At 36.5% G+C, this 13194-nt stretch overlaps 1 protein-coding gene across 5 annotated transcripts in view; it reads left to right on the top strand.

The window, feature by feature from the left end:
• Positions 1–13194, top strand: part of NLGN1 (neuroligin 1) — a gene marked incomplete at both ends in the record, with an annotated part of 526751 nt that overhangs the window by 210869 nt on the left and 302688 nt on the right. For all 5 annotated transcript variants that reach the window (XM_083363586.1, XM_083363585.1, XM_083363584.1 and 2 more), the window contains one exon: positions 1614–1766. In XM_083363586.1, the coding sequence (XP_083219712.1) occupies positions 1614–1766 (153 nt within the window). The remainder of the gene's footprint in view (positions 1–1613; positions 1767–13194) is intronic.

Here is a 13194-nt window from a genome sequence, read left to right as displayed (position 1 = left end):
CCCATTCTTTTGGCCCAGATGGTCATGCTGTTTAATGTTGCCTTTTAAGAGTCAGATTTGTATTTGTGACCTTGAGTATTATAGTTGGTCCCTTAAGTTATTTAATTTAATTATGAGACTTATATGCCGCCCTATCTCCTGAAGGACTCAGGGTGGCTAACAACAATAAAACAACAATAAAGCAATAAATACAAATATTTAAAAGAGATTAAATTTACAAACCCCCACTAAAAACCAATAAAAATTAAAAACAAAATTAAAACCCCCGTCTTCAGTCCAGGTCGGCCAGTTGGAAAAAGTATATCTTTAGGTTGCGATGAAAGGACTGGAGATCTGGGGCCATCCGAAGTTCTCGGGGGAGCTGATTCCAAAGGGCAGGTGTCCCAACAGAGAAGGCCCACCCCCTGGGGGTCACCGTCCGACATTGTCTGGCCGACGGCACCCTGAGGAGACCCTCTCTGTGTGAGCGAACAGGGCGATGGGAAGTCATTCCTGGCAGCAGACAGTCCTGTAAATATCCCAGACCTAAGCCATGTAGTGCTTTATAGGTAAGAACCAGCACCTTGAACCTCACCCGAAGGGCAACCGGCAACCAATGCAGCCCACGCAGGAGGGGTGTAATATGGGAGTATCGGGATGCTCACATCACAACCTGCATGGCCGCATTCTGCACCAGCTGAAGCCTCCGGGTGGTCTTCAAGGGCAGCCCCGTGTAGAGAGTGTTGCAGTAATCTATACGGGAGGTGACGAGTGCATGACTGACAATACGTAAGTTATCTCGGTCCAGATAGGGGCGCAACTAGTGCACCAGGCGAACCTGGGCAAATGCCCCCCTGGCCATGACTCCTATATGATGTTCCAAATCGAGTTGTGCATCCAGGAGGACGTCTAAGTTGCACGCCCTATCAACGGGAGGCAACATCTCTCCCCCCATAACCAAAGATGGTAAATCTTGGACAACAATTGCTTTTAAGACTCAGTTTTGTCAGACTGGTAACCACATAAATTGTATACATACAAAGTTTAGATTGTCTAAGGAACTGATATTTATCATTGAGGGGGAAAAAAACCCAGATTTCTGTAGAATGTTCCCTACAATTTGGATGGTGGATCTGGAAGCAAGAAAAACTGAACAGTCCCAAATAACATTAACTCTTAATTTCCATTTTTCAATAGTCATGTTTAGGCTTCAAAATATCATTAAAATGTCACGATTAACTAATGCTTATTAAAAGAAAAGACCATAAAAGCTACTAAAATTGAGCAAATGAAAAGGTAAACTTGCTTGAAAATTGTTTGAATGTAAAAAAAAAGTTCTTTTCCATTGCCTTTTTCAAGGTTTGTTTGGCTTCACACTCTAGCCTAGAGACCTGAGACTTCTTGATGATTCTCCATCCGAGTACTAAAAAAATCCTATAATATGTACCTTTCCAAGATCTTCCAAGTTGGGATAGATATTACCTACCTCAGTCAGCAGCACTTAAAGTTGTAATAATTTATATATATTGCTTGGGAAACATTAAGAAAAACAGCTTTAGAAAGAAGGAAAACAAGACTTCTGTGCGCATCATAACATTCTTGAGATACCATGTTTCTTAATATTTTTCTTGCAGACATTCGAGATAGTGGGGGACCTAAACCAGTCATGGTGTATATTCACGGAGGGTCTTACATGGAAGGCACTGGAAATTTATATGACGGCAGTGTGCTCGCAAGTTATGGCAACGTGATAGTCATTACCGTCAACTACCGACTTGGAGTACTTGGTAAGCAAGAATTCGGTTTTAATTTAATATTTGCCTTGTGTGGTTCCCTTTCTCTTGATTAGAAGGTTGTAGATGTAGAATGGATTTAGGTGTAGACATCAAGAGGTTCTTCTTTTTAAGTGTTGCTCTATATTAAAGGAAATACTTTTATTTGGTTGATTGGAATTTAACCTGCAACGTATTCTGTTCTGATGGCCAAGAAAAAAAAATTCCATCTTTTGGAATTATATGTGGTTGCTACCTGCATGTGTTGCTATGAACGTTTGAGTAATTAGTTGTACATATTATCAAGTAATTTAAAGTAAATGGCAAATGCAAGATGAGATGCAATTGTTTCTGTTTGCCAGCAGACAAAAACATGAATACTGTTCTGACAGGTTCATTATGTATTTCTGGATTTCTGGATAATAAGAATGTTTGAGAAATGTTAATCATTGCCAGTGTCAGCTTTCATATTTAGCATAGCACCTTAAAGCAGAAATGTATCACTGCAGCTTAAGAGAATTCCAGATAGAAGAAGCTATTTCAAAGGGATAATATTTTGTAGGTTTAGTTATGGCAAAGTATGTTGAGGCTGTGTTGTTTACATGAATACAATCAAATTAGAAAGTCTGTTTCTTAGCCACAGTATACGTTTAGGAATCAGCTCTCCTCAAACTGGTCATAGCTGGAAAAATTAAAATATCTTTCAAACCAGTTGCAGTTTCTGGTGACTTCATGAACACATTGATGTAATTTTCTTGAAGAGAGGTCTACTAGAGTTGATTGTTGCACAATGTGGTGATTGCTTGTATTTGTATTTTTATTATTCCAAATAATGAATTTGACCTTTTCCTTTGGGAGTTCCTCTGAAGCTCATCATAAGGTGCATTTAATTCTACTGGCAGTTATTAACGATTTTAGAAGGATAAGAGTATGTAACAGAGAGTGATGAAGTGATGTGTGAACTTTGGTTTGCCTTAAACTGAGGGAAGATTGCTTGGTCATGTGGCTTAACACTCAACTTGGGCTTGATCTTGTGGTTTCCTGTATTTGGCTCTTCTGTGGAAATCTTCTCTTTGCTTTTATCAGGTGATTTAAAAAGGATGCACCGGCTTAAAGACTTTTAAAAATGAGATTTCACTTCCCTTGGTGTTGACTTTGAATGAAATCAGTGTTCAGTTCTTGAAATGTGGGGAATCTATTTATTTCTTCACCTGGGAATCCTTCCCATTTTGCTGGCAAAATAAACAACACAATTTAATAGTTGTGTGTAACACAAAGTTCACTATCCAGACCTTTGCTTTGATTTGTATCACATATCTTTGCATGACTACTTAATGTATTCCTCACTTTCTCAGAGCAATTAAATATTGACTCAGAATCTCTAGAGACATGTTACGCATTAATTTAAAACTATGTGTATGGTCAGCTTGCAAAATCATCTTTCTGCTTAGCATAAATTTCTTGTTTCTGTTTTGTGTGCTTCTGGGTACAAGATGTAGGACAGCTCTACCTATAGTGCATACAGCCATTACAAATCTGTAAACTAAAGAGCAGCAGTACAAATGAGGGTGGTTGAGGAGGTAGATACATTATCTTAAATTTTGTTGTTAGCTGCGAAGTCGTGTCCAACCCATCGCGACCCTATGGACAACGTTCCTCCAGGCCTTCCTGTCCTCTATCTTAAATAGAATAATGTAATTATAAATTTGGAGACACTTTCTGCTAAAGAACAAAAGTAATTATATGCAATAGGTGGCAATATACAACTTTGTCACATGTTTGTTAATCCAACTGATCGCCCTTAGTTTCCCTTGCTTAATGGATCAGCAATGTGATAGTAATACTACAAAGCTTTGAAAAGAGGCAGAGAAGATTAGATTAGTCAAGTTTGTCCTGAGCTCATTACAAGCTGAACCTACAGCTCTATTGAAATGTAAGCCCAGGTAATCATGGATTCACTGACTGCCTTTCGTGCTGGTTTTCATTTCTCCATATTTTTTCCTCTAATATATATTTTTGAGGAGATGAGGTATTAGGGAAGGATTGGGGGAAGAAGACTGATATATCTTCAGTTCATTCCTTCTGTTGTTTTTATTGTTTTAAATTTTTTTTAATATTTTTAATGGATGTATGTGTAAAAGGGCTTTTTTTGTAAAAGAAAAAGGTGCCGGAACTCACACATGTCACACAACCTGCCTTGCCTACCCTACAAGGTTCCATCCAAAAAAGGTGCCGGAACTCCGTTCTGAGCGTTCTATGAGAAAAAAAGCCCTGATTGCAACTACATATACCTTGTGAAAGAATATACTGTTGACCGGTGGTTCCCAGCGTTTTCTATACCCTGTACCCCTAGAACGCTTCTGATGTATTCTCGTATCCCTTAGAAAAGTTCAAATTAATGGCAACGAATTATGCATTTGTTGTTGATAGTTGCGAAGTCATGTCTGACCCATCACAACCCCATGGACAACGTTCCTCCAGGCCTTCCTGTCCTCTACCATCTTCTGGAGTCCATTTAAGCTCATGCCTACTGCTTCAGTGACTCCATCCAGCCACCTCATTCTCTGTCGTCCCCTTCTTCTCTTGCCCTCAACCTTTCCCAGCATTAGGCTCTTCTCCAGTGAGTCCTTCCTTCTCATTCGGTGGTCAAAGTATTTGAGTTTCAGCTTCAGGATCTGGCCTTCTAAAGGGTTGATCTCCTCGAATTATGCATATACACTATAATTTTGAAAACCCAAGTTTTCGCAGCCCTGGAATATCGTCTCGCACCCCCAGGAGGTGTGAGTACCCCTGGTTGGGAACCCCTGCTGTAGACCAAGCTTGGCAGGAATCATTGAATTGTTACAGGAATAGTTAAAGAAATGATTACCCAGTTCTGAGAAAGTATGAGAAAGAAATGTGAAATAATCATCCTGCTTGAGTTTTGTTTGGAATAAAATGATGTGAATAAACTGTGCAAGGCTTTCGAGACTGTTATTTTATGTTTAACAATAACAGCATTTCTTGTTTTCCTGGTATTCCTATTTTTTGACTTTGACTTCCCCGAAGGTTTAATACAACTTGCCTTTCTGGGTAAGAATCTCCCAAATCAACTTACAAGTATTATAGAAATTGCAAATAATTCTATAATGAATAATGTAGAAAATCAACTAATAGAACAGTTGGGGTGATTATTCTGTGAAATACAAAAGTCCAACTTTGTAGGCTTCTATGTGATTCTGTTTCTAAATTTTATTTTTCTGATTCATTAGGACACATACTCCAAATTCCACATACTCATTTACGAGAGAATAAATTCAAGTTATTAATGAAAAAATAACTATCTAGCAAATTGAAAATACTGTCTGTGGGGGTGGGGAAAAGACTGATTTTCTTGTTCCAGCTGTTTGTACAAAGTATTACTAATTTCCTGTTCTATGGGTCAGAGTTTATCTTCCTGATATATATTTTTTATCATGAAAAATTTGAAATTCGTGGTCATTTCTAAAGTTTGATGATTTAAGAAATGACACTGTTGTTGTTCATTATGATCTTGGCAGATATTTCTAAGGACTTCAAATTTTTGAATTGTATTTGCTGTCCTGAACTGAAGTAATATAATTTTGAATGATTGCTGAAACTGTACCAAGGCATTAAGGGTAAAGAAAGATCTCTCTTTTTAAATAAATAATATTGAAATATTTTTGAATACTGCATATACTAATCTGAACTGCTACCTCACTTTTAATGCTTCTATTTTCTTCTAACCAAAGCTTGGGAAGTGCCAATATAGATAGTTTACAGCTAGCATGAATTCAACTGTGATACATCTGTTCGTCTTGAGGATACAATGACTTACAAGTTCCCCAAATCAATTGTTCATGACTTTCCTAACTACTGCATTAATTTTGGGAATTAGACAATATATAAATGAGGCCTAACTCTACAGCTTCTTATTATATATTTGTCCATATTCTATGGAACAGGTAATATGGGAGTGCATGAAGGTAATGATTGATTCAGAGAAGGTGAACATGTTCTGGATAAGGAACTGACAATTTATTTTAAATGGTGTGGCATTCTATTGAAGAATAAGTACACAATTTGAAATCCATAATAAGCTCTATTTATATTTTTTCCCATAGCAGAATCATAGTATCTTCTTCCTTTCACTTATTGCAGAGGGTGACAAAATGTTTTCTGATGGTGCTTCTTGTGAGAAGAGATAGCAGCATTCTCATGTCGAGCCATGGTCCAAAGAATTTGTGTACTCATCATCTCTTTTGAGGGCTTCCAAACCTTTAGAAGCTTTCCCTTCCCTTCCCTTCCCTTCCCTGCACTGAACTTCACTTCACTTCACTTTCCAACAATTGGGATTAATGCTGATGTATCAATCACCTTCTTTGCTCCCTAGCAACATCCCTTATCTGAGTTGCTGGATTCCACTGCTAGGTTAGCAGTGGAGTGCCTAAGGGAGATGATCCTTGGGGACTTCAATCTGCCACCTAGCAATGTTGTACCTAGATCAGCTCAGGAGTTTGGCCTCTAAAATAACCATGGACCGGTCCCCTATGGCCAAACATTCACTGAAGGCTGGTTATTAGATCTGTTCTGTTTTGTTTTTGTCTCAGATCAGTTGCAGTGTGATTTGGTAATGGAGGATTTTATCATTAATCTGTTTCCCTAGACCAGTAACACTGGTGGCTCTCCACCTCATTGGAATCACTCATTTCCAGAAGAAAAAAAAGGAACTATGAGCTTGGCTCACCCCAGGGCATTGATACTCCCTGTTAGGTTTCAGAGGGAGTTTGAGGTTCTTCCCAAGGACCTAACAGGTACTTTGGATCTGGACCAGATTGCACCTGTGCACTCTCTGTGCAAATCCTATAAAAGTTCCTGAGTTGCTTCTGCTGTCCTGTATGATTGAGTGTGATGAGTCACCTCTAGGTCAGCAAAGAAATCTAATAATTAAATAAATAAATGATTAAAGGGTGTGTGTGTGCATTCTGGGTCCCATTGATTAAACAGTGTCATCTTTCAGAGACCCAAGATTTCTAAGTTATGCCTTATAGAATGACATCCCTCAGAGATTCATATGGCACCCACCATTGTGATGTTCAAAAAAAAATCACTAAAAAATTGTTCTTCCCAAACCTTGGAATAGGGTGTTTAGTTAGGTTTTATAGCTGGTTGTATTGTCCTTCCAGTTCACTATGATCTCCTCTTATATGAATCATTTAAAAAATAAATAAATTGTAAGCTGCCCAGAATCACTAAGAAGTAGGGCAGCTTCAAGATTATATAATAAATAAAAATAAAATTTTGCATAGTTATTTCCCTGAATGTCAGCTGTATTTTATTACAGTGGTCCATAGATAATACACATCAATATGTGATTCATTCATAAATTGATAATAACATCTGTTTGAAGAGACCACTGAGTAAAGGGTTATCTTTCCATTTCCGAAAATAGGTTTTTCAGGGATAAGAAACTTTATTTAAATGTCACCTCCCAAGTTCAATGCATATAGTTCATTGAATATACTTCAAAAGAATAAGTACATCTAAAAATACTAAAACTTATCTCAAAATGTAATTAGCATATGTAATAATCTCTGCTCAAAATCGAACAATTATAGGATGTTATACAAATGTATGTTTTAGTGAATCATTAATCTGATTGTGTATTAAGCAATATTATGATTTACTTAAACATTCTCTGTGTATTGTAAGCACTGGAGAATCCAGTAAAGCATACATACATACATGTTTTATTGTTTTATTTACATGCATACATACACATTCAGACATACATATAGTGTGTATATATTTGAATGAGACATAAACTAAAATCTAAAGCAGCTTTTGATACTGATGTCAGTTTCTCATATGATTTTCTAATCTTTTTTTTTCCATTTATCAGTTAAAGTTTACATATGATTAACAGCATTTTATGAAAAATTATAGGGTTTTTATTGCAGTGGTGTTTACTGTCATAAGATTTAATAATCACTTGTAGTAGATTAGGCTGAAAATGTCTCAGTCCAAATTGGGATGTCAATTGATGTTATAATTGCAAAGGCTGCCATTAAGCTGTACTCATGAGATTTGTGGGGGAAAAACTGAATTCTCACCAGACCTCAACATTCGTGCATGAGAAGAATTTATGAGATTGAATTCTCTGAGACTAGAAATAAAAAAATGTTTTGAAAATATTGCCAAAAAAGAACAGATGGCCTTTTTTGTGATATCAAATAAGCAACTAGCATCCTTTCCATTAAACTAAGACTCAAGAATAAGATAAACGATAGTAGAGAGAACCGCTCCTAAGATATTCACTGATAAATAAGTTTTCCAGTTTTTTTAATCTAAGCCCCTTGATCATTGCAATAAAACACCTCGTTCTAAATCTGTGAGAATTGTGCTATTTTGGGTTTGAGCTGCTACAAAAAGCTTGACATTTTATGAAATTTCAGGATTTTTGTGAGACTTTAGGCATTTGGCCAAATCTGGGTGATTTTGACTGTACTATTTGTCTTGGGTGATCTACAAAATTTTGATTGTACTATTTGTGGACACAGAGTTGCCAATCCTTGATATAAAGATTGTATTTCTGAACTTGTCCTTCAGGTTGTCTTTAATGATCGTCACTTTCATCATCCTGTCTTTACCCTAAATACACTCCTTCCTGAAGCCATAGTCATAGCCATTGTTAGTTGAAACTAGTTTGCTGCCCTATAATGATGTGTAGCAAGTCACACAAATAAATAAACAAAACATTAAAGTAATCTGAAATGTGTTTGTTTTATCTGACTTTTCAACACTGAGCTTTCATGACATTAGCACAATTTAGTTGTAATTATTGATTTGAGATGTGTGTGTGTGTGTGTGTTTGTGTGGGTGGTCTATGTTTATTTCAGACATCAAATATTTTAGGTGTTTTAAAGTTGTTGATGTTTCCTAATGATTCATTGCCTTATGATTTTAAAAGTGTGATAATGGAAGTTGCCTGAAATTAAGTGTCTACTCTTCTTCCCCATTTTTAATGTAACTTAAAAGAAGTATTTTATATCCATCACATAAATCCATTGGTTGTAAATCTATTCATCCCTTTTTAGTATATGAGGCAGAACATTATTCTAGGATGGAGTTTTCATTCTTCTCTTCCTCACAATGTACAGTAATGGGAAATTTTTTGAAATCAAATTGTGATACATAGTGGTAGGCTTCTCTTAGAGAAGGCAGGAGAGATTGTAAATTTGCCTCTAATTTCTCTGGGGTGTGATCATGCCATGAAAATAAAACTAATTAAAACTAATTAAAAGTTGAATGTACTGATTGATATCCCCAGGTCAAATAATTCATTTTAATTAGTTATGCAACAAATGGGATGCAATGGCTTAGTAGTTAAAGATATTGAGTTTGTCAGCTGGGTTCAAGATCCAATCAACGCATGATGGGGTGAGTTCCCGTTTCTTGCTTCAGCTCCTGCCCATGAACCAATTCTAAAACATGCAAATGTGAGTAGATAAATAGGTATCACTTTGGTGGGAAGGTAACAGTGTTCAGTGTATAGTCATCCTGGCCAGATGACCACTCAAATGTCTTCAGATAATGCTGGCTGGCTCCCTAGGCTAACAAACGGAGATAAGCACCACCCCGCAGAGTTGGATATGATTGGATAGGAAAAATCTTTACCTTTATGCAACAATGACTTGCAACTCTTGATAATAAACCCCCTAAGTGTTGCTTGAAAGGGAGGGAGGGAGGGAGAGAAAAAGAGAGAGATAACCAGTTTAAAGCATATTGATCCAATTCTTACTTCCAAAATCTACATGTAAACCAGAATTCACTTATATGCTAATATTCTCCTTCCTTCCTTCCTTCCTTCCTTCCTTCCTTCCTTTCTTTCTTTCTTTCTTTCTTTCTTTCTTTTTTTTAAAAAAAAAGTACAGTAAGGGGAGGAAGAGATGTGCAGAAAAAATATTAGAGATAGAAATAATGGCTTGCCAAACTGCATGTTCTAGAAGAAGTGCAGATAAAAATGCATAAGGTAGACGAACTGTGTAAGGCATGTGAAAAAAAAAAACTAATCTAAAAATTGGAAGGAATGAACCTGGGGTATGAAGAACAAGGAGCTGTAAAAAATCAAATAGGACAATGTGGCATCTTCTCTGCAGTGTCCCATTGCTCATCCATTCCACAATATCTTCCGTGCTGAACTTGCTGTGCTGGAAAATGTCATGGAAAACAAATGTTTTTATTTAAGTCATTTGTTAAACTTGCATCCTCCTTCAAGCTGACAATTCTTGGAAGCAGAATACAGAGTATCCAATATACAAACGTTAAAGTATTCCCAGCATGATTAAAGTGAGTAACACCATAAAACCCCCACCAACAGCAAAAATTGCATTACAGAAATTATAATCTTTTTTACATATCAGAAGTGGATAACTGCAGGAGCAAAAAAAAAAACACCAAACCATTATTGCCATGCCAATGATTGGACCTGTAGGTTAATTCCTAGGCTCATTTGGGGGAACTAGCTATCTCATGCCTCTGTTCCCAGCACTTACACTGTATTTCTATTGATTGGTGTGCTTAGACAATGGCTTATAAAGGCACACAATAATAAATCCAGCCCTGAAAGCTTATGATATTTGACGAGCAGGTGCCTTAATTGTGAAGCCTCTTTTGACACTTTGTTCACATCCAGCATTATGATTATTCCTTACCCCTAACAAATAAGGATGGTATTTTTAATGTAAGAACTTTTTTGTCTCTGCGCTAAGATTGTTGAAATAACAAATCCTGTGCACACAGTCCATTTTCATAACAGAGAATGCACTGAACAATCTGCTGGTGATGACCTATAAAGCCCTAAATGGCGTGGGTCCGGGATATCTGAGGGAACACCAGGTTCAAGTTCCCTTTGTCCTGTGCGCTCCCACAGGGAGGGTCTTCTCAGGGTGCCGCCGGCAAAAGACTGCCGGCGGGTAACACCCAGGGGGAGGGCCTTCTCTGTGGGTGCGCCTGCCCTTTGGAACCAGTTACCCGTAGAGCTCAGGACTGCCCCTGATCTTCGTTCGTTCCACCGGGACCTGAAGACCTGGCTCTTTGAGCTTTCCGGCCAGGACTGAGAATTTTAATTTTAACTTATTATAATTGGGTTTTAATTGGAGCTATAGGCGTTTTATATTTTACTTGAGGATAACTTAATTATTTTAATTGTTATTAACTTTTTGTATTTGTAGTGTTATTTTAATTACCTTGTGAAACACCCTGAGTCCCATGGGAGAAGGGCGGTATATAAGTTCAATAAATAAAATAAATAAATAAATATCCTTGAATTTTCATGTTTCTAAAGGAAAAGAAAAAAGTGGTTGTTAAAATGGGTCACAAAGAGGCATCTATGCCAACATTGAAAAAACTCCTTGTATTTAACTGCTTTAAGCTCTTTAAATTGTTCTTTCAGGTTTCTGCTTCACTTGAGAGAATTTTTAGAGTTTAAGGATCCTTCCTTCCTTCCTTCCTTCCTTCCTTCCTTCCTTCCTTCCTTCCTTCCTTCCTTCCTTCCTTCCTTCCCTCCCTCCCTCCCTCCCTTCCAATTATTTGAGCAAGGAAGATATTGTGATGTAATTGTGATATAATTACTTGTGCTGGGATAGGTTGGCCAAAGCCAACATCTCTTCCTCTCTCTGCCATTTCTGTATCATTCTTTTCTCTCTTCATTTCTCCCCAACTACAGTAACCGGCTGATGAATATCTGATCTAATGTATTTATTTATAAACGACAATGAAATTGTTACCAGATAGAGAGCTGAATGTGGTGCTAAAGTTGCAGCATTGTCCACTAACCATACTCAGTTCTTGGCCCCAGACAACCTGAAAATATTGCTGGAGATAAGTCAGTAATAATGGAATATTTTTTCCCTTTCCCTATTGTTTTTAAAACATTTTCCCTGTTAGGCTATATTGTGCTAATGACACCCTCTGAACTCTTATTTTTCACTGCAGGGCATTTATTACAGTGTCTTGGGGAATCTTGAATCGATCAAGAAGGTGCATGAACTTCACGAGTACTTAATAATCAGGAGTACTTAATAAACAACTTGTTTCTGGGTCCATTGGTAATTCAGTGGTACATATTAACTTTCTCAGTCTAGTTCCAGTACTACACCATCCAGTGCTTCCTTGGTCCTGTCTTCTTCCGGTGTTATGCATTTTTCCACACTGGGCAAATATAATTCTTGTTACTGTTAATACATACACAATTAAATATAACATCTTTATCACATTTTTCTGGTATTATACATAATATTGATAGTATCAATTTATAATATCTTTTCTAGCCAAAATATATTTCAATTGCATTTGCACTTAAAGTCCATTTATTCAGTCAATATCCTATTTTCCTCGCTTTTTTAACATTTTAATTTTCCATCAATGTTCAAAATATCTATCACTTATATTTTTCTCATAATAAATTATGTTTGGGTAACCAAAAGCTTCCCTTATTCAAACCCTTTTAGGTTTTTCATATTTCCCATCTCATAATATTCTAGCTACAAATCCTATCCTTTTAATTATAATAATTATAATAAAACTGTTATTTCTAACAGTTATCAATTTTCTTAACCATATTCAAACATCTGTTTAATAGTATAATATCCCATGTAATATGTCAAACCTCTATTTTCTTCAGTCTTACTCAGCTTTCTTCCTTTGCCAAATAATTTTCCAAGTCAGTGCATTTGAATCCTCAAGTAATTCTTCCTCTGTTTTTGTATATATTGTTTTGAATGAGGAAGAGAATTTGATTGAAGTATTTTTGGAAGAACGCTCAACCCATTTATATTCATTAAACAGCCTCCATCTTTCTCCTTCACTTTTTCTTTTCATTTCTTGTTTGTCAATATTCTGCATTTCTCCTAACAGCTTTATCATCCATTCGATCAGCTCTTCTCTCTTATCCTCAAATGTGTTCTGAGATCTTGAAAAGTAAGATATCTTTTCCATTTCTGGTATTATCATTACGTCTTCTAATTTTTCATTTGTCTGTATCTGTTAATTCCTTCCTTTAGGTCCTCCATGTTTGGATCTATTTCTTCTAATTTTCTTTCTGTTTTCTGGGTTATTAGTTCCTTCTTTGTGGTCATTGTCTGAATTTGTAAGTTTAGGTTAGAAAATTATTCTTTTATCTCATTTGTGTTATTTTTAGTCTCATCATGAAATAAAACAATTGTCTCTTGGATTGATTTCAACATAGAAATAACTTCTTTCTGAGATTCATTAACATTTTCTTATTTATATATCAAGCTGGCAGCTTCGGAGACAAGTGTTAAAGATTATTTTTTACCATTTGAGGCTAAGTCTGGAAAACCCATTTTGTTTTTGTATGTAGTTTTTATAGTCCAATAGGGTCGCCAACATAGATAAGAGCCCAAGAGGTTTTTTTTTCCCT

The sequence above is a fragment of the Vipera ursinii genome, assembly GCF_947247035.1.
Source record: "Vipera ursinii genome assembly, chromosome: 5".
NCBI lineage: Eukaryota > Metazoa > Chordata > Lepidosauria > Squamata > Viperidae > Vipera > Vipera ursinii.
Note: the sequence above shows the minus strand (reverse complement) of the source record. Positions and strands in the feature narration are given on the sequence as shown.